Raw genomic sequence first — 22,425 nt, 5'->3', positions numbered from 1 at the left:
TGCAAATTACCTTAACTTCTATTATGAGTTTCATTTTGTCAGTATCCAGTTTTCTCTTAAGTTGGTCAATTTCATGCTGTACTTCAGTGATCTGGATTATAAGGTAATTCTGTGTGAAATACATAAAGATATCCTTATTTAGTATAACATCTATTTTTATTTTTAATTGCCTTGTAAACTACAAAGTGGTAATACCAAAAAAGCAAATCATAAGAATAACCTATAGCATAAAATAAACTCATTGCTTTGGAGTAAATTTCTTATGTCTCAGGGACCACATTCTCTTCTGTTCTACTACCTTTATTCATGTTTTATTAAAATAAGTAGATATCTGTACAAGTTGCCATTAAATTAGCACCACAAAGGCAAGAACTATTACTACAAAAGGAAGATACTAGGAAAGCTTTTGAAATTGTCATTATACTTCATTAGCTGAATCAGATTATTACTTTAAAATAGTTAATGAAATACTGTATTTTATATAAGAAGTCTTTTTGGCTATTTTTGTTTAGAAAAGTTTATTAAGTATAGTGGTCAACAAGAACTATTTGGTAAAACAAAAAATGAGCTATGCAAAATAAAAAGTATCAGCTAAAATGGACAAACCATTACTTGAACCTATTTGAGTTTTACATTAGATTTATCTAAAATAGTAAGCTTTTACTCATAGAAACAGAACAGATTCGTGGGGGTGGGTGGGTAGAGAATAGGGGGAAATGGGTGAAGTCCTGAGGATATAATGTCCAGCATGACAACTATAGTTAAAAATATTGTATTGTGTATTTGAAAGTTGCTTAGAGAATAGACCTTAAAAGTTCTCATCACAAGGAAAATAGTTTATAACTAAACATTGTAGTAATCATTTCACAATATATACATATATCAAATCATGTTGTATACTTTATATCTAATGTTATATGCCAATTATATCTCAAGAAGATGGGAAAAATAAAAGAGCAAACTTGTACTATTTCATCAAGTCTAAAGTTAAATCCATACTTTTAATCATAATTAACATATAATCTTTTTTGGTCAACCAAGAAAAATTGATAAATGGCCTCTAGAATTTGTTTATATATGGTAGAATCACTCAATTAAAAAGTAAACATATTTCTGATCTATCAAGGTTCAATACTATCTCAAGAAAAAAAATCAAAATTTAATATAATTTAATAATTTCCTTAGAATATTAACACCTTTAGATTCTGTGGGTCTTATTAACTATTCCCCAGCTAAAGAAAAGGAATGTAGTGCATACTGTTGATCCCTTGCCATATTCCATCAGGTATTCATCTCTTCCATTGATTCAAAGAAAGTGACCCTATCCCCAGGTACAGAGGTAGACCCCAAGTAGTCTAAATTAATCCAGGTTAGGCCTGGCTGAACCCCCATCAGGCTAAAGGAAAAATTTTATATATTCTTGTTTGGGAGGCATATAGCCCTACTAGCCATTGGCAACTCTACTTGTACCATGAGGAAAAGCAGTCTTATAATGAAGCCAACACTGAAAATAATGGGGAAGAACTATTGGAAGCACCTAGTCTGTTTAAAGATATTAAGCTGCTGATTATAACTTTTCAGCACCCATTATATGAGATCATAAATTTTCTTATTGTTTAAGTCAGGTTAAGTCAAGGTTTTGTTACCTGTAGCCCAAAGCATCCTACATATGATAATACTAATAATGATAAACCATGTATTTTGAGTAGAATTCTCTAATAGAATGTGAAAAAATTTAGTAATAAGTACCTTAGAGTCTGTGATGTTTGCCAGATTCTTTGGTCTCATCTTGATCTCCCTGGCTTCAAGTTGCATGAGCAGTTTTTTATAGTAAAGTTCCAAATCTTCTTGAAGTTTTGTTAAAACCTCCTCTAATGATGCTGTAATTTTCTTTGTTTCAAAGTATTTTTTCTTCCAACCATCACAGGCTACAAAAAAAAAGACTATAGTGTGAGTCTGACTAAAGGATTAAACTTTTCAAACTGGAAAGGATACTAGAGTTAATTTAAACCCTTCTACGACCCTACCCTTCTTCCCTCATATGTTGAAGAAATTAAAGCAAAGACTGAAATGTTTATTAGAAAATAAAAGGATTTGCCTTACGAATATAGTAGTGATAAACACAGGAACCAAGTTCTTTAAACTTGTAATTATTTCTGAAAAATCTTGATTAAAAATACTACCTATAGCAAAATGTGTATATTTTGATCACTTTTTTCCATAATCTGATTTGAAGTCATTAATTTAAAATGATAAACAGAAAGGCATATTTTTCAGCCCCCAAAATGTTTTATAAAATAAGCTGATTCTGATTCATCACTTATTAAAATTATTCCAAATATATCCCCAAGCTTATATAGGGCAGAATTTCTTAAACCCTGAGCCCCTTAGTTGAGAAAATTAGAAATTAAATACTGCCAATTTAGGGAATCACTTTGACACCAAGAAGAGTCTACATACAAACTTAACAGGAACATAAACTGCATGCTACTATATCAGAATATGCATATGTTTAAAAGATTATCAAAGAAATGAAAACCCCAAATTTAAAAAGTCTATATGGTGATTTGATTAAAATTCAAGAGTTTATTTCCCTCATGCCTTATATCCAATCCCTCAGCAAGTTCTATTGGTACTATTGCCAAAATACTTCCAGCATCTGGCACGTTCTACCTTCTTCAAAGTTATGTCCCTAGTCAATCCACTATCTTTTTTTTTTTAAGATTTATCCTGAGAGCGTGCACATGTGTGTGTGCAGAGGATGAGGGAGAAGAATCTCAAACAGACTACCCACTGAATTCAGAGCCCAACATGGGGCTCGAGCTTACGACCCTGAGATCATGACCTGAGCTGACATCAAGTCAGATGCTTAATTGACTGAGCCATCCAGGCACCCCACTATCATCTTTTGAAAGTACATTATGTTTCTAACTGGTCTCCCTGCTTCCATTCTTGCCCCTCTAACAGGCTATTCCATATAGCAGTCATTCTGATCTTTTAAAAATATTTTTTAAATCATATAAACCTCTAGCTTAAAAACCCAACAATGGCATCCTACCTTACTTAGAATAAAATCTAAATGTCTTGAATTGGCCTGTTCCTTGCTGAGCTTTTATTTTCCTCTACATTACTCTGTATTACATTCCAGCCACACTAGCCTCCTTTCAGGTCCTTACTACTGCAAGCTCATTTCCATCTCTAGACCTTGACATTTTAGTGTTCCTTCTGTTCAGACTGTTTTTTCCCTCTCTTTACCTGCCTGTCTCCTTATTAATCACATCATAATGGTATCGCCTCAGTGATGCCTTCCTTGAAAACCCTAGCTAAAGTATCTCTCCTGCCCCATCACCCTTTAATATGCTTTTTTTCTTTTTTCTTTTTTTTTAAATGGACTTCTGAGCTCTGGTCAGTAGCTGATATTGTCTTATTTGTTTACTGTCTGTCTCCTCCCATTAGAAGCAAGCTCCTTATGAGCAGGGCCTTGTTTATCTTGTTTGTTGCTATATCCTCAGCATTTAAAACAATGTAGGGAATGGAGCACATAACCTCAATAAATATTTGATGGCTGATACATGCCTTTTATCTTGAAACGTTCCTGTTGAAATAGAAAATGATCATTCTCATTTTATAAATAGAAAAAGGGAGGCACGAAGAGGAGAAAAAAGTGAAAGATTCCTCTGGTATTAGAATCTTGATCCTATGATTTTTAGTCCATTACTCAAATTTGTCTGATAAAATCACTTTTAACAGGACAACAAAGCTGAGTCACTGCCACCATTTCCAGGATAACACTTAATATTACGAGGTGGAACTTGCAGAAGTATCTCCTGACACTGCCTATAACCTTCAGTCAATTCTAGTACTGAAGCAATAATTTTGCTGTCAATTGAGGATTCTAAAACCAGTTAATTCCATATATACCTTTTATTCATATAACCCTCAAATACAATCCAAAATGCAGTCCTTTCAAACCCTTTAACACCTCTCAAACCATTATCCCATACTTTCTCCATTCTGGCTCATTTTTTCTAATAATAATAAACTTGTTTCTAACTCTGTTGCAAGAAAACTAGCTGCTTTTCTACCTAATTTCTCTCATTCCTTCAATTCACTCATTTAGGTTAGCAGAGTAGATAGACACATAGCACAAAATTAAGCATATAGGGAGGACTAGGATCCACAGATTGCTTCTAGAGTAAGTGCTATCTAAGCTGAGATTGAATGACTAGTAGGAAATAGCCAGGTGAGCTGGGAAGAGGGGAGATAGAAGGAAAAGATGTAGCTGACAGAGGGAAAAACATGTCTGAAGGCCTAAAGCCAAGAGGAGGCACACTTCAGATTCTAGCATACTTAACACTTTTCCTGGAAGCCTTTCTTGATCTCTTCCATCTAATTTGGGTGTTCTTTCTCTGTACTCCTCTGTGTACTATTCTGTAATTCCTTTATCATAGGATCATCAGGATGCATCATTTTTTTCTTGATTATCATTTCCTCACTGGACTATAAGCTCTTTGAGGGCAGAAACAAAACTGTCTGCCTATTACTATCTCCTGAGTCCCTAGAACAGTGGCTAAATTCAGTAGACAATAATGAATAAACAAATAAATGAATGTCAATTATAAAAAAATTTGAACTTAAATTTTAAAAACCACCTGTAAAGCATGCTAGTGATAAAAGATGTAAAACTTTACCATGATATCGCTTCAATTTTCTTTGTTCAAATAGCTTTTCAACTTTTTTTATTAGTTCTTTTCTAATTCTTTCCAGATACTGCCTTTCTTCCTTTACTTGTTTCATTTGTTCAATAATCTTCTCTCCTAAAAGGTAATAACCCATCAATGTCTAAAAGCTAAAAGCTGGGAGTGTAAAACTTAAAAGTAATTAAAATAGCAAGAGTAAATTTTACCCAAAAGTCTGTTTTTTTTTGCTGCAGTATAGCATTTGCCACTATGACAAATACTGAGGAGTCATTTCAGTTTCTAACAGGGATACATAAGAGGATTTCCAGATAAGTAAAGAATATCATATGTCTCTTTCACATTTACATAAATGTGTAGAAATTAGGTAAAGTTAAAGTAGTTATGCATCTTGGTTTAATTCTTTTGGTAAATTTATCTTGGACCTAGACTTATTGTCCTTACATAAAAAATGTGTGTACACACATATGTATTTAAAGATTTTATTTATTTTTGAGAGAGAGAGAGTGCATGCATGGGCAGAGGCAGAGGGAGAGGGAGAGGGAGAGGGAGAGAGAAATCTCAAGCAGACTCTGCACTGAGCACAGAGCCCAACCTGGGGCTCAATCTCACAACCCTGAGATCATGACCTGAGCTGAAATCAAGAGTCGGATGCTTAACAGACTGAGCCACCCAGGTGCCCCAACAAATGTATATTTTTAAAAACACAAATATGGGGCGCCTGGGTGGCTCAGTCGTTAAGTGTCTGCCTTCGGCTCAGGTCATGATCCCAGGGTCCTGGGATCGAGCCCCACATCGGGCTCCCTGCTCAGCGGGAGTCTACTTCTCCCTCTCCCTCTGCCTGCTGCTCTGCCTACTTGTGCTATCTCTCTGTCAAATAAATAAAACCTTAAAAAAAAAAACACAAATATTAGTGATTAAACATATGCAGTAATTAACATATAATTCACACACTTTAAAATAATGTAACATTTTTGTGGTAAAATACATATAATAAAATTTAGTTTTAACTATTTTTAAATGTACAGTTCAGTGGCATTATGTACATTCATGATGCTTTGCAGCCATCGCCACCATCTATCTCTAGAACCTTATCTTCCCAAATTGAAACTCTGTACCCATTAGGCAATAACTTCCCATTAATAGTTAACTTTATCTCATAGAATCATCTGTACTTATAGTGTCATCATACTTACTTTCAATGTGTAATAAAGAGGTATCAGTTATTCTGGGAGAAAGAGCAGGCTGACAAGGAAGTGAAGGAAAATCAATAAGATCTGGTAGGGTGATGCACTCTTTTTTACCTATCTGTAAGCAAATATGAAAATCAGTAGGATCTGGTAGGATGACACATTACTTTTCACCTATCTGTAAGCATTTGATAATTCACAACAGCAATGCATTTTTTTTACTCATATGGTGACAAACTCCCAAATCTTTATTTATAACTACAGAGATTCTCTCTTGTGCTCCAGCTTCTCCACTATTCCTTGGATATTATACACAGGCACTTCACTTAATAGGAAAAAAAAAATCCATTAATCCTTCCTAAACATGATTTCTTTCCAAGATTTCTTAGTTATGATTTTAAAATTTTTCTAAGATGACTATTGATTTTTTTTTAAATTGGGTCAACTTTGATAATTTATATCTGCTTTGAAAATTAGAAAATGTATTACATTTTCAAATTTTAGCATATATTTTATTCTCATATATTTTATCTGCTCTGTATTTGTTTGTATCACCTTTACCTTTCCTAACTTTTGTGTTACCACCCTTTTATGATAAACTACCTTAAGCCTTACCGATGTTGATGTTTCTCTCACTAGCACTTCATAGATCTTGAGTTGTTTTCAATTCTGCTAGGTTTTTTACTTCTGTTAACTTCTTAGTTTCTTCTTCTATCTTCATTAAGTCCTTACCCCTTTGTTTTATTGTTCTTTCCTAGTTTTTAATGTTCAGGTTCCAATAAGATAATGGCAACCACCTAAATTACAATCTCTCCATATATCTTCCCAATTACTATAAAAGGAAAGCAAATAAAATTACCCATAATTTATGTCTACAGCATAACTAGTACACAGACTCCTTTAATTTACACATACTTTACATATAAGTGGGGAAATAAACACCCTAGACTAGCAGAGTGTTCCCACCTACAAATATATGTGGACTGTGCATTAGAGATTGCTATATAAAGATAACACAATAAACAAACACGATTTAGTCTAGGAGGAGAGGGCCCCACATGCATAGAAGAAATACTGAGAGTAAGGATAAGATCTTGTAAATTAGAGCACTTTTGAGTAGGAGGCCAAAAGAAATGGATTATAAAATGTAGGGGGCCAGAGGTGGTAATCATGGGAAGACAGCTTCTAGGAGAGAGAAAAATACTTTGGAAGAGGTGTTCCCAAGGGCCAGGTGGTAAGAGAAAAGAAGAAAGTGGCCAAAATAACAGCTTTGCCGAATTAAATTAGTAGAAGAGAATTCAAAGAAAATAGACACTGGGGCATCTGGGTGGCTCAGACGGTTGAGCGTCTGCCTTCAGCTCAGGTCATGATCCCAGGGTCCTGGGATCGAGCCCCGCATTGGGCTCTCTGCTCAGCAGGAAGCCTGATTCTCCCTCTCCCGCTCCCCCTGCTTGTGTTCCCTCCCTCGCTGTATCTCTGTCAAATAAATTAAAAAAACAAAAAGAAAAAAAAGAAAATAGACACCAAAGACTCCATTTAAGAAATAAACAAATAGCTGCATTTTGCTATATCAACAGAAGAGGGAGCTCCTGATCTAAAAAGCAAAAGAAACTACCAAACCACCACTCCCTGTTCCTCTGTAAGAACACCCGTTATTATTACTTATATGGAGAAATCCAACACAAGTAAACGTAATACAAAATAATCTAGGATCCACACAAATGTACTTTTTAAAACCCTCAAAACTGAGAACTAAGACAAAACAGGCAGCCACGAAGCAGAGAAAGACTTAATACTTCCAATATAGATTAAATATAATTAAGCAAGCATTTGCAGATACCAACAACACAATAAATCAGGAATTTTAAAACTCGGAATAAAATAGGAAAAACAACAGGAAGATATGAAAGTTGGCTAAACTGAAGAAAGAAATTAAGGGAAAAACAAAATTGTTTCACAAATGAACAAATTAGCACGTATCCAAGAAGGAACAAATAGGGCCAAAAAAAGGATAGTGGAGAATACAAATAAAAAGAGCAACGAAGATGAAACACAAAAATATGGTAAAATATATCTATTTTACTATTTTTATTTATATCTATTTTATATACGTTATTTAGAGAAAGTAACATATATAAAAGGTAAAGAAGAAAAAAGAAAACAAAACAGTAGAATGGATCTAACTGAATTTTCTGAAATTATAATTTTAATATCCTGAAATAAAGAAGTCCTAATTTTCACACTGCAAGGATCCACTGTGTACCCAGAAAAACCTGACCTAGAATTCTCAATTGAGATACAGTCTGGTAAAACTAGTACACATTAAAGGAATCCTCTGACCTTCCAGGAAAATATACGCAAGCTAGTGTACAAAGAAAAGAAAACGAGGCACCACACTTATTAGTAACATATATAAAACAAGACATCAGTAGAGCAACATTTCAAAGAAACTGAAAGGAAAAAAGATCTAAGCCAAGGATGTGATATCCAATCAAGCTATCCTTCCGGTAACAAAATTCTATAGCGGGGATTAACAAATTTTGTAAAGGGCCAGAGAGTAAATAATTTAGGCTTTGTGGGCCACATATGGTCTCTGTCATGATTCTTCTTTTTTTTCAATTCCTTAAAAATGTAGAAAACACTCTTAGGTCCAAGGCCTTACCAAACAGTCTGCAGGCCCTAGTTTGCTTAACTCTGCTCTAGACAAAGTTTTAAATGTGGAAGAAGAGAATAGTGAGGTGCTTTTTTAAATTGAGTTTAATCCAACCAAGAGATGATTGAAAAATCTGCAAAAGAACTGGCAGTAAGTGTTGAATATATTTAATTATTTGAGATCTGAGACTAAAACAAAAGGTGAGGGGGTAGACTAGAAGTATGGTATATAAATGTTATATTCTTTGACACAGTAGAAATAACACAACTAAAAATACATGAGAGAAGAAAGATTTTTTTGATCGCCCTGAATATAACAGGTAGGAGTCAGTGGATAATTTTAGAGGTAACAAAAGCAGAAGCATACATTTTTAAAAAAGGAAAAAGACTAAGAATACTAGTATAAATGTATTAGTATAAAGGTAAGCACTAGAACAAAAATACAACCCTCCTAAAACGAGGAGGGGGGGGAAAAGTACAAATAAACTACATAGTAACTCATACTAACTGTAACATAAAATAAAATGACAAATCTCAGGACAAACACATCAGTCCTATCAACGTAAGCAGACATAACTCACCTACTAAATGAAAAATATTTTCAGACTGTCTCACAAAGCAAAACCCAACTCTATCTAAGCTGTACATATAAGACATACCTAGGGGCGCCTGGGTGGCTTAGGCAGTTAAGCGTCTGCCTCCGTTCAGGCCATGATCTAAGGGTCCTGGAATCGAGCCCTGTATCGGGCTCCCTGCTCACTAGGGAGTCTGCTTGTCCCTCTCCCTCTGCCCCTCACCCCAGCTCATGCTCGCTCTCTCTTGCTGTGCTCTCTCTCAAATAAATAAATAAATAATCTTAAAAAAAAAAAAAAAGACATACCTAAAACAAAGCAATTCAGAAAGGCTGGATAAGAAGTGGGGAAGGAAGATGAGGGTATTGCCAAATAAATGTATACAAAAAGAAAGCAGGTTAGTATCTTGATACACAATAAAGAAGAATTCAGGCCAAAAGAAAAGCATTAAAAGAGTCAAAAAAGTGCAAAAGTGATTTTAGTATTCACATAAGAACTTCGTGCCAAATAACATATAGAAATCTAAATAGATCAGAAACCACAGGAAATGTAAGGATAAACAGTAACACACTAATAATAGGAGATTCTAATATACCATTCTCAGTCTACGACATAGCAAGAGAAAATAATAAGGATATGGGAAAAAAGGATATGGAACACTGAAGGCACTCAGCAAGGTAGAGTGCAGACAAGGTGCAGAGTAGAAGATGCTTGCAACATACACAAGCATCAAAGAAATATCTTCAGAGTACTTAAAAAAATTATACATTATCATATATATATATGATATATATACTCTATATTATATAATTATATATATAATCAGAAACATATAGCAAACAACTCAAAAGAAACACTTGAAAAGGTACTTTCAAAAGGTTACCAAAATGGAGTCCATAAAAATATTAAAACAGGACCAACTTTATGGATAATCTGGGAAATTAAAATTCAAACCATGGATAGCAGTAAGCATCCACTAGACCAACAAAAATTTTAAAGCATGAAGATAGCATGTTTTATTAATATCCAGCAAAAATAGAACAATTATTTGAAGATGATGCACCTTTTGCTCTAAAACCCAAGGGCTCTGAGCTGTGATTCCCCTGCCAGGGCTTGTCTCAGACTCCATTCAGCATTCCTACTACATTCCCAACCTACTACACGTCAGGCAGCACTATATGAGCTGGCCACCAAGTGGCAACACTGCTTGCAATGTCTTTCAGATCACCCTCTGAACCTCTCTTGCTTTGGGCCCAAAGTTGGCATCTTTTAGATTACTTGATTAAAAACAAAAAACAAAACAAAACAAAAAATCTGAAGCAGCACATCCAAATGTGGCAAATCTTTCTCCAAATTCAAGAGGTCCATCAAATGACTCATTCTCAGTGATAACTAGGGTAAGATATACAAACCTAGCTTTCACTTAAAGGGCGTACCTCAACATGTCCCACCCATACCATGGAACACCCCAAAATTTCACTGAAATGGTAAGCTCCTGAATTTTCTTGAGGCTTATCTCCCATCCTATAACCTTAAACACTTTAAGCTGCAGTTTTGTTTCAATTTAAGTATAAATGTTGTTGCAATACTGCATTTAAACAATAACTTTAAAAATTATACCTGATTGTCCTCTCTTCTAATGATATTAACTCCATCATCTTCATTTTTCCAAAGAAATTGACTTAAAGGGAATGACAGATTTGAAAATCATATTAAAAAAAGATTCCATGAATATTATTCACATTTTATATATCTTATTTGATATTCTGTAAACACAAATGTAACATTAAAACCTTTTAAAAAGCCTGAGACCATTAGCATATTATCTTTCAAACTCATTAATGATTAACATAAACATTTAGCTTGAGTAAGAAAATCATATTTAATTATATTACAGCTAAATTCAAATCACATTGCAATGTCTATAGCAAAGTAAAATAAAAATTTTGGAAACGTATTTTATTTGTAGTTCTTTTGAGAAAGTTTATAAAATCCCTTAACTTCAAAAGACTATATGCAAAACTGTTGTCTAAATACTATAATTCTGAATGAAATGATTCCATATGAAGCTCAAACACACTGGTTAGTTTACCCATAACCAAGAATCTAAGTGAGGCAGAAAAATTCTAATAAGGGCAAATAAAGACAAATTTTTCTGTCATTACTCTGCCCTTGATGATAAAATAATTACAATGGAAATAAATTTAAGTGATAAATTATTCATTATGTTAGAGAGGCATGTTCATATATAACAGTAGAGATTAGAATCAAGGTCATTTTAACTAAAAATATCACTAATTTCAGTCATGTTTGTTCTAATTAGAAGTCCTTATAAAAGTACCCTGATATCTCACTCTTTCTTATAGCTTAGACTATGATATGTGGAATCAACATCTAAACTAATTACCTTTTTTTGTTGCTAAAATAATCACTATTTGATTCTCCCAATGATCCTGGAACTTCAGAATTTCCAATGTGATTTTTTCCAGTCTGGTTTTCTTTTGGAGTGGCTTTTCCCCCAGCTGATGGTGCTGTTCATCCATGGCAAATAAAGTTCATAATATTAAGAAAATAGTAAAATAAAATTTCATACAAATATATATATATATGTACATACTATAATCTTGTCCCATGTTTCAGAATCTCCGTGGACTCTACGATTCATGATATAAGGCAACAATTTCCAAAGTGAATTTCATGAAACAGTTTATGTGAAGAATTCTTTGTTCAATAGTTTGAGAAAAAAAGAATTAAGGAACCCTACCAGGAATATACACCCCCCACATGGAGGGATGGGTTAAATGGTGATGGGTATTAAGGCAGGCCCTTGTGATGAGCACTGGGTGTTAAACATAAGTGATGAATCACTAAATTCTACTCCTGAGACTAATATTACACTGTATGTTAACAGGAATATTTTTTTATTTTTTAAATTTTATGTTAATCACCATACATCATTAGTTTTTGATGTAGTGTTCCATGATTCATTGTTTGCATATAACACCTAGTGCTCCATTCAGTATGTGCCCTCTTTAATACCCATCACCAGGCTACCCATCCCCCCAACCCCCTCCCCTCTAGAACCCTCAGTTTGTTTCTCAGAGTCCATAGTCTCTCATGGTTCGTCTCCCCCTCTGATTTCCCCCTCTTCATTTTCCCCTTCCTACTATTTTTTTTTAAACATATGTATTATTTGTTTCAGAGCTACAGGTCTGTGATTCAACAGTCTTAAACGATTCACAGCGCTCACCCTAGCACATACCCTCCCCAATGTCTATCACCCAGCCACCCCATCCCTCCCACCCCCCAACTAACTGGAATTTAAATAAAAACTTGAAATAAACAAACACAAGCTCAGATGGCTTCTCATTGCCTAAAAATTCCTTAGTTTTGGAACCAAGGCTCTTGCAGTTCAAGTCCCTACCTACCTCTCCAGTTGTACTTCATGGTACTTCTTCCTTCCCTTCTACCCCCAAACTATAGTAGTAGTAGTAGTAGTAGTAGTAGTAGTAGTAGTAGTAGTAATGATAATAAAGTTACCGAACCAACTACCACATTAAGCAAATCCTGAAAGCTCTATTCATATCATGATCTCTGTGAAGGAAGCCTTCTGGCATTAGGCAGTGAACAATCTGCATGGCCAAACATTTGCAACCCTGGGTTTGCAACCCTGGTTTTGAAGTCAGAATACAAAGGGTTCTCTAAATCATCTTAAAGAACTTGGACTTTAAATAGTAATTAATGAGTCTTTCAAAGGTTTTCAAGCAGGGAGATAAATAATCCAGCCTGTAACAAGAAGAATGATGCTGACTACGTTCTGGAGAACAGACTGGAAAGCAGATTATAAGGAGGCTACGAAATGGTTTTCAAGGTTCCTTTACTCTAACAATCTATTATTCTACAGTGAGGAATATTTCAAGGCTTAAAGTCTGAACAGCTAGAAGAATGATGAAACCAAAGAAGTCAAAAAAGTATACTTATTTGGGGGCAACAATAGAGTCAAGTATTAAACACATTAAACAAAAATGTAGAGGTGTGCAGCACAGACCCATGGGAAAGAACAGAAGATATCTAATGGAAGGGAATACCCATTTCAATATGAAAATGAGTAAAGCATTACTCTTGTCTACTTCATTAAAGGACTTGTAAATGCACATTCTTAACAGCTATATTTAATATAATGTTAGACCTCAGATATTTTGCATTCTCATGCACCACAAAAGAGTAATTTGGCATTTTTAAGAAACTGCACAACAATCAACAAATGGGAAGAGTACATATGGAAAAAAATTAAGGAACTTTAACTCACATCACATATAAAAATTAGTTCCTGGTAGATTAATAAACTAAATTGGAAAAGGAAATCATAAAATGTTACATCTCAGGGCAGAAAAGGGATTTTTTAAAAAGACATAACTACCCATAAATGAAAATGCCAGTAAACTTGATGATATTAAAATTTAAGAACTACAGTTCCATTCCTGCTTAGGATTATAGAAAGATGAAACAGTGCTCCCACTTGAACAAGGAGAAAAAGGTAAATAACCTATAAAATAATAACTTTTCTTGAACTCATTAGAGAATTATAGTTGCAAGGAGTTGAATTCCAATTCCCTCCTAGGAGAAAATTGTTTCATCTTTGGCAGAACACAGGAGGAAGGAGTAACTACTATTAAAAGAAATAAGAAGAAAACAGATTAAAATTTAAAGGAATTCTAAAGGCCAATGTAGGCTACCAGGATAGTTTAGAATCTCTGGGATCCTCAAACACAAAGGGAAGTCAATACTTAATAGCAAGCTCCTTTCCATGTGCCTGTATCATACTTATAGGAAAGACTGGGGGTAGAGCAGGAGACCTGAAAGAACCATCATTGGCACATAGGAGAGAAACCCCTTCACACAAAGCAAAAGACTTAAGCCACTGGGGGGAGGAACAAGAAACTCTCCCATCTCAGAACCCACACAAATACCTATTTGCTCTCATGGAGGAACAGAGGCAAAAGCCATCAGCTCTAAAGGGAAAAGCAGGTGACTCTCCTTCCAACAATATTAGCTTTGAAAGGTCTTATCACTGGGGAGGGGGTAGGAAACCCTCTCATCACCAGTCCGAGGCAAGGCCTAAAGGAAGGGTAGAAGCAAAAGCCGTAAGGATCATCTCAGACCCAGGATCATGCACTGATACAAAGCATAGGTTTACTACCACTGGGTGGGGGAAAAAACTCTCTCCTAAATATAAGAAGTCATTTTTTCCCTTACTTTTAATTTCTTTAAAGATAACTAACAACGTAAAGTAAAAATGGTAAAAATTTATTGTGGAGTTATACACAGAAGTAAAATGTATGACAATAGCACAAAGGAATTGAGGGAGGAAATAGAAATAATACTGCTATATGGTTCTTATATATGAAGTTGTATGTAATTTGAAAGTAGACTTCAAACTAAAAGTGTATAATGTATACCTTAGAGCAAGAGTCAGCAAACCTTTTCTTAAAGGGCCAGATACTAAATATTTCAGGCTCATGGACATTTGGTCTTTATCACAACTACTCAAGTCTGTCATTGTAGTATAAAAACAATCATTGAAAATATGTAAACAAATGGGTAAGGCTGTGTTCCAATAAAAGTTTATTTATGAAAACAAGCCATAGGCATAGATTAAAATAAAATAGGAGTGCCTGGCTGGCTCAGTCAGTGGAACATGCAACTCTTGATCTTGGGGTTGTGAGTTTGAGCTCCACATTGGGTGTAGCGATTACTTAAAAATTAAAAAGAAAAATTTAAAAAGTATAAATATAGGTATTTGCTGACCTCTACCCTATAGCAACCAGTAACAATTTTCTAAAATGAGAAATAGTGGGCCAATAGTAGAGATAAAAGTGAATCATAAAAAACTTCACAATCTAAAAAAAGGCAAGAAAATGGAAAAACTAGGAAGATAGAAGACATGAGACAAATAGAAAACAAATAGCAAGATGGTAGATTTAAAACCAACCACATCAATAATTACACTGAATGTAAGTGGTCTAAATACCCCTAGTAAAAGGCACAGATTGTCAAACTGGACTAAAAAGTAAGATCTAAATATTTGCTGTCTACAAGAAACCCACTTTGGATATTCAGTAACAGATAAAAAAATGGAGAAAGATACACCATGCAAACACTAATAAAGAGAAAGCTTGAGTGACTATATTAATATCAGACTAAATAAACTTTAAAATAAAGACTATTGCCAGAAATAAAGAGAAACATTACATAATCACATTGGGGTCAATTCATCAAGAAGACACGATAATCCTAAATGTGCATGCATTTAATAACAGCTTCAAAATACATAAAGCAAAACTGATTTGAAGTTGAAGATGTCAACATAATCCTTGCAACTGTTAGAGCATGTTGACAAAATTTAAGAATTCCTTTCATCAAAAGAATCATAAAGATAATAAAAAGACAAGCCATGAACTAAAATCTAGAATGAATTTAATACACAGACCCACACACACACACATATCGTGGAAAAAATACATATGTATATTAAATGAATCAATATTTGAAAGAAAATGAGCAAAACATTTGAGTGAAGGCAAATCCAAATGGCCATTAAATATATGAAAACATGTTCAACCAAAGAAAACCATTAGAAAAGAAAAATAAAATATTTGGAATTAAAAATTCAGTGTAAGGATTTAACAGCAGACAAGACACAACTAAAGAGAGAATTAGTAAAATAGATTTGGAAGAAAAATCTGCAGAAATTATCCAAAATGTACAGCAGAGAAACAGGAGACAGAAAATATCTGATACAATGGCAAGTTATGGTTCAATAGAACTTTCAGACATTGCTGCTGGGTACAACCACCTTGGAAAACATGTGGACATTATTTAGTAAGGCTGAATATGTACAAACAATGCCAGTGCTAGGTATACTGTCTTGATATCCTTATGCACATGTACATTTAAGAGTCATGTAAAATAATGCACATAAAAGCATATTTGTAATACCTGCAAACTGGCAACAAACCAAATGTCCATCATCAGAATAAATCATGGTACAGTCATATAATGGAATATTATACAACAATGAAAAAATGAAATGGTATTTTATGTGAAACACGATTGAATCTTGCAATGTTGAACAAAAGTCGTCAAAAATAAAATACTTTCAATATTATTCCATCTTAATGCAATTCAAAACATACAAAACTAAACTACTGTTAAGGAATACATATTTAGGTTGTAAAACTATAAAGAAAACAATTATCTCAAAAAAATCAAAGTAGTAATCATCTCTAGGAAGAAAGAGGATGTGACCAGAGGAAGACACACAATGTTGAAAAGTTCTTATAAGAAAAAGAATAACAACAAAAAACACAGCCTTAGAAACAGCCATTAACTTCTAATAAAAAAAAATTAACAGGACAAATGCACAAAGCACTTAGAAAAATGTTGCTTGCAGCAGTATTCATAACAGCAAAAACACTGATACAGTGTTGGGTACATAAGTTATACCACAAGGAATTCTATAATGATGTACATCTATAGTTATTGATATGAAATATCTACAATATATTCTAAAATACAAGAAGAGGCTCTAAGAGGGTTTGTATCTTCATTTTTAAAAGTTAAAAATATTTATTACATACAAGAACTGAAAAAAATAACTGAAAGAATATAAACCAGAATACTAACAGAAGCCATCTCTGGATGGTAGAATTATTTTTAATCTTAATTTTCTTCTTCATAGTTATTGGTGTTTCTAGAACTTTTTAAAAATGAGCATATGCTGGCCAGCATACTTTTTTGGGAGTAAAGCACCAAGAAATTAATACAATTTAAAAACTACACTTGTACAAAATTCAAGGGTTAAATACTCCCACCACAGATTTTTTGGGGTTTTGTGCAAATGTCTGGCCAGTAGCCCAGGATATGAAATATGACACTACTCACAGCTTTATGTAGGCAACTGCCCACTTCATCAGCCACCTGACTTTGTACTTTTCAGGAATGCTGGGATTCTACTCTGAATTTTTTTTCCCAGGTCTTTTTCCCCTTTAACCTTTAAGTAATACCATGACTGGGAAGCAATATTTAACAGTGTAGCAGAGACAAGCCTAAATCAAGGAGGTAAAGATTCTCACTGAGCATCTCACTGGCATCAAATAAAATAGGTGGATCTCATCCACATGTCTCATCAGAAATAATAAAACATATCAGAAGGGTAAATACTAAAGAAGGTGCTAAGTTTGAACTATTATTGGATATAGCACAAACTTAGAATGTAAGAATGGCTATAATTGATGATGGAGAAAAATGCAACTGGTTAAGAACATGTATATTTTGCAGCTGTAATGGACGTTGTCATTAATTGGAGGGGTTCATTTACAAATGTTTAATATATTTGCTTTTCCATCACAAACAGTTTATTTCCTTACACAATATTTTTTCAGTAAGTTCTTATAGTATAGTTCCAGCTTTATTTATAGGTTTAATTTTGTTTATCTACCACTTTTTAAGAACTGAACTATCACTACACTGATGAATGTAATCATATAAAAATTTATGATTCTTTGAAATACAAATGTCTCCCAGCATTAAAGTTGATTTGCTTTGGTTTGATACAGTTATTGTGGCTAAGATCCTTCTCACTTACAGTAATAACACCAAGGTTCTATGCAGTGATCACTTCCTTTTTCCTTTAGCCTTAACTTTATCTGAAACTATTATAAAAGAAGGTAGTAGAGTTTAAGTGCGATAAGTATTTTGATTTGGCTTTTAACATAGTAATTAAATTTTTTTTTCTCTCACTTGGTGAAACTATTTTTAAAAATCCCCAAATGGAATTGTAGCTTTCCTTTTACACTGCTACATTTGTGTAAGGCTAGATTTGCCCAGAATTTGCTCACAGACCTGACTACTAAAACGTACTATAATAACCTCTTTGTTTTTCCCATTCCAGTTGAAATCACCTTCTTCCTGATTTTTGTTAAGAAGCTCTTTCAAAGTGTTTACTAAAAAACTGGGATCTGTTCCAGGTTCTTCGTTCAACAAAGTTACACTAAGTGGTCTGTGGATTATTCCATCAGCCTCAGCAACACCATTATTAGTCTGCTGCCCATCTAAAGAAACAGTTGATGCTGAATAAATATTTCCTAAATGATCCATTATAGGAAGCAAATATAATTCTGGTTGAAGAGCCTAAAACATATAGAAAATTAAAAAAAATTAGTTTGTAATTTAAAAAAGTTAAAAAAATTAACAAGTTTAAAATGTCACATTACATACATATGGAGGAGCAAATGATTTGAGTTTCAGTTCTGATTCTTGCTTTACCTTCACCTAGAAATAAATAAATGACAAAAAAATAAAGCTTTTGTAAGTTTTCAATTATTTTTATTCCTTTTTTTTGCAGAAGGCACATACCTGTAACATAAAAATCAAATCTAAAAGCTGATAACTAAGGCTAGAGTCTAGAAAATGTAGAACATAATCCTATTTCTATTCACTATACAAAACATAAAAGAAATTCTATGTCATTTAGTAGTAATAATTATGGCTATCACTTGCATGGACTCACTATATGCCAAGCACTATTTTAAGTGCTTTACATACATTAGCTCAGTTAATCTTCACAATTCCATGTGATAGGCACACATATTACATATAGTTCACAGACAGTAAGATTGAGGAAAGAGAAGTTAAATAACTTGCCCGTGATTTTATAACTACAAATTTTCCAAATTGGGATGCAAAACCAGATAATCTGGCTCCAGAGTCCAATGTCGTAAACTTTATTTCCTAAATATACAACCCACAGAGTTCATTTGTTATTCATCCATCCAACCATTCATTCATTCAACAAATACTAGGGCATACTATGGGTCAGGCAGACCCACACTATGGGTCAGAACTATGTGTTCTATATGGTGGGAGATACAATGGTAAACAGGGCAAAGTCCTTGCTCTCATGTAGCTTATATTCTACTTAAGAGAATGGATGTTAAATAAACATGATTTAGGATAGTGATATGTGATTTATGAAAACAAAAAACTGATGTAATAGAGAACAACTTAAGAGAAAGAATATCTAAAATATGGTGGTCAGAGAAGACCCTTTTGCAAAGATAGTACTTGAGACTGAGAACGTGAATTATGAAAAGAAAAAGCAAGTTATTTGAAAATCATGGGGAAGTAATTTCCAGGCAAGTGCAAAGAACATAAATCAGAAAGGAGTTTGTTGTATTTGAGGACCAAGGATTTTTGCGTTTGAAATGGAGAACCAAGAAGAAAAATAGCAGCAGATTTCATCTGCTATTCCTTAGGCCCTCCGTATCTCTGGCCTAACCATTGCAAAAGTCTCCTAAAGTCTCCTAGTTACAATCCCTGCCTCTAGTCTCTGAAGGCTCCAATCATGTCATCCTTTGCTCAAAAACTCCAATGCTTCAGAAACAAACAAAACTCATTAATCTGGCATTCAAGACCTTCAACAAATCACTTTACAACTTGTTCTCTACTATTACGTTTTACACCATGTTCCAATAAAAAAGGAAACATTTAGTCTTTCTTAGTTGCCTGTTTTTCCACTTCTGTGCTCATTCTATTTTCTCTGCTCAGAAAGCTTTTCCTACCTAACATTTTTGCAAGATCAAATATTTATTTTTTTTAAAGATTTAATTTATTTGAGAGAGAGTGAGAGAGCAAGAGAGAGCGCACGAATGAGAAGCAGAGGGAGAAGCAGGCTCTCTGCTGAGCAGGGAGCCCTGAGTAGGGAGCCCGATGCAGGGCTCTATTCCAGGACTCTGGGATCATGACCTGAGCCAAAGGCAGATGCTTAACTGACTGAGCCACCCAGGTGCCCCCAAATATTTATCTTTCAAGATCCAAACGAAAGTCCTCTATCTCCCTTCTTCTCCTACTGGAAGAAGTCCTTTTTTCTTCTGAATATACAAAATACACTATTTTAATTATTTACGTATTCTCTCTTCACCACTACAGTAAATACTCTTTAAGGGCAGGATCCATATCCAGTTCTTTTTTCTCATTTTGTTTATAGAAAAACATCAATAAATATTAGGACTTCAGAAGTTGATTTAAATTATCTTTATTAAGGTCTCTTCCAACATAGGATTCTGTGATTGATATTTTGTATTTTAGATATTATGAACAAAAAGAATTGTTCTTTTTCTTCCTTGTTTGAGAAAAACTTAAAGATGAGTAAATTGATATTTTACCATACTGAATAGAATTCAAATGACAAAAACTTCATATTTAGCTGATCTTGAGAATTCCACATAGCAAATTCCTTTACTTTGGGAATGCTTTTTTTCCCCATTACCATTATTTAATTTGTCCAATAAGCATTTAAATGCCTCTAAGTGCTAAACACTTTGTTAGGCACCGTATAAATAATTGTGAATAAAGTCCCAGCTCACAGGGAGTTATATAAAAATTTATTTGATAATCAAATATAGTCTAATGGCAGAGTCAGATGTTAAATAAACAATCACATAAATACTAAAGACAATATGTTAATTAGAGTGAAATAGGAATATACCTTATTTTTAATATAGAAAATCTTGATTAAAGAAATAAACCTTATGTAGTTAAAAGAAACCAGAAACTTTGAGATCTGATAGCTTGCTGGATTAAGAATTTCAGCTAGGAAAATTCTACTTAGAAAATCCTGTCATTAAATCACAGAAACTATAAACAGGAGTGTTCAAGAGATAATAGTTGAAACAAACAAACAAAAACTTGTTGGAGTCCTATCATTTCACATCAAATGAGGCTAGCTGTGGCCCGAACAATGAGAACCCATTTTTGTCTAGAACACAAGTACTTATTTAAACGTTTTAGGGGGTGCCTGGGTGGCTCAGTCAGTTGAGCGGCCGACTCATGATTTGGATTCAGGGTTGTGAGATTGAGCCCTATGTCAGGCTCACATTGAATGTGAAGACTGCTTAAGATTCTCTCTTTCCCTTTGCCCCACGCCCCGCACCCACCCCCCCAGCTCATGCACACACATGCGCGTGCTTTCTCTCTCGCTCTCAAAAGTTTTTAAACACTCATTTAAATTTAAAAATACATATTATGTACATAATCACATTTTAACTTTGTCTTCCTTTTCTTCCCAAGGAAATGCACACTCCAAAATATCCCCATCCTTTTAGTGCTCAATAATATGCCCAAAAGACCCATTTCTTTCTTGATGATCTATGTATTTAGTGATATTTCCATTTTGTCATGATTGATAATACTTATCCCATTTATAGAAGCTGAATTGACAAGAAGCTGAGTTGATAAGCATTTAAAAAACATAATTTGTTATGTTTTTTTTAATCAAAAGGAAAAAAATAAGAAAACTTACCACAGCTAGATTATTTCCAATGCATTTCAGAAATAAAAATTTTTCTGCAACAGCATCTTCACCAAGGAACTCACCAAGTCGCTCTCTCAGCGCTTGTAAAGTAAGGTGAGGAGATACTCTGAAATATCATGACATTGCCTTATAATGTAAAATGAAATAGGTTTCAGCTATACTACAAATTCTATAACATTAGTCAGCTATCTCAAACATAAATACTAATTTAATGTATCACATATAGATCAATATATTGTGTTTTTACATTGTGTGGCACTTTGTAAAACTTCAGGAAATTTTTAAAAAATAAAATGATTATGCAAATAAATACTGTTTATAAAAGTCCTTTCTGTACTGAAAAGGAAAATGCTTGTCTACTTTTCTCATCATCAACACAGAAGGATACTCCGAACTGTATTATTAAAAAAAAAACTTTGCTATGGAATTTATATACTTTTATACATAAAGAATGATTTAGCCACAGATATTTATTTTGGAAGTTTGACAGGATTAGCTAGTGCTTAAAATTTCTTTGATAATCAAGTATTGTCAGACTCCACATCTTTGCTCATTAGGAATACTTCACTCCTCAACATCTAAAATTTAAAGCCATCATTTATGGTACTGTTTTGAGGTTTTGTTTTTTAGAATCTTATGGGAAACATTATGTAATTAATTCATTCAACCAAAAAATATTTATTGAGCCCCCACTATATGTCAGGCATTGTTCTAAGGGTGGGAAAATGGCAATCAACAAAAGAGACAAAAATCTCTGCTCTTATAGACTTTATAAATCTAATGGTGGGAAAGAAAAATAGACAAACTATGAAAACATATAATTCCTAAGACACTGCTAAGTATTATAAAGAAAAATAAAGCAGGGAAGGAAGGGTAGCTACAATTTTAAATATAGTGATCAGAGAAGATCTAAACAAAAAAGTAATATTGAAGTAAAGAGC

The 22,425-nt window shown here is 33.8% G+C and overlaps 1 protein-coding gene across 9 annotated transcripts in view; it reads right to left on the bottom strand.

The window, feature by feature from the left end:
- Nucleotides 1-22,425, bottom strand: part of SPATA1 (spermatogenesis associated 1) — a 48,117-nt gene that overhangs the window by 8,030 nt on the left and 17,662 nt on the right. For 8 of the 9 annotated variants that reach the window (XM_027623878.2, XM_027623871.2, XM_027623886.2 and 5 more), the window contains 9 exons: nucleotides 21,473-21,590; nucleotides 18,391-18,444; nucleotides 18,075-18,303; nucleotides 11,519-11,642; nucleotides 10,732-10,792; nucleotides 5,894-6,005; nucleotides 4,692-4,817; nucleotides 1,750-1,928; nucleotides 11-109 (listed from right to left, as the gene is read on the bottom strand). In XM_027623878.2, coding sequence (XP_027479679.1) covers nucleotides 11-109; nucleotides 1,750-1,928; nucleotides 4,692-4,817; nucleotides 5,894-6,005; nucleotides 10,732-10,792; nucleotides 11,519-11,642; nucleotides 18,075-18,303; nucleotides 18,391-18,444; nucleotides 21,473-21,590 — 1,102 coding nt within the window. The remainder of the gene's footprint in view (nucleotides 1-10; nucleotides 110-1,749; nucleotides 1,929-4,691; nucleotides 4,818-5,893; nucleotides 6,006-10,731; nucleotides 10,793-11,518; nucleotides 11,643-18,074; nucleotides 18,304-18,390; nucleotides 18,445-21,472; nucleotides 21,591-22,425) is intronic. The other variant, XM_027623901.2, reaches the window with a different exon arrangement.

This window comes from Zalophus californianus, chromosome 4 (assembly GCF_009762305.2).
Source record: "Zalophus californianus isolate mZalCal1 chromosome 4, mZalCal1.pri.v2, whole genome shotgun sequence".
In the NCBI taxonomy this organism is placed as follows: domain Eukaryota; kingdom Metazoa; phylum Chordata; class Mammalia; order Carnivora; family Otariidae; genus Zalophus; species Zalophus californianus.
The sequence above is the reverse complement of the archived record's forward strand: the minus strand, read 5'-3'. Positions and strand labels throughout refer to the sequence as shown.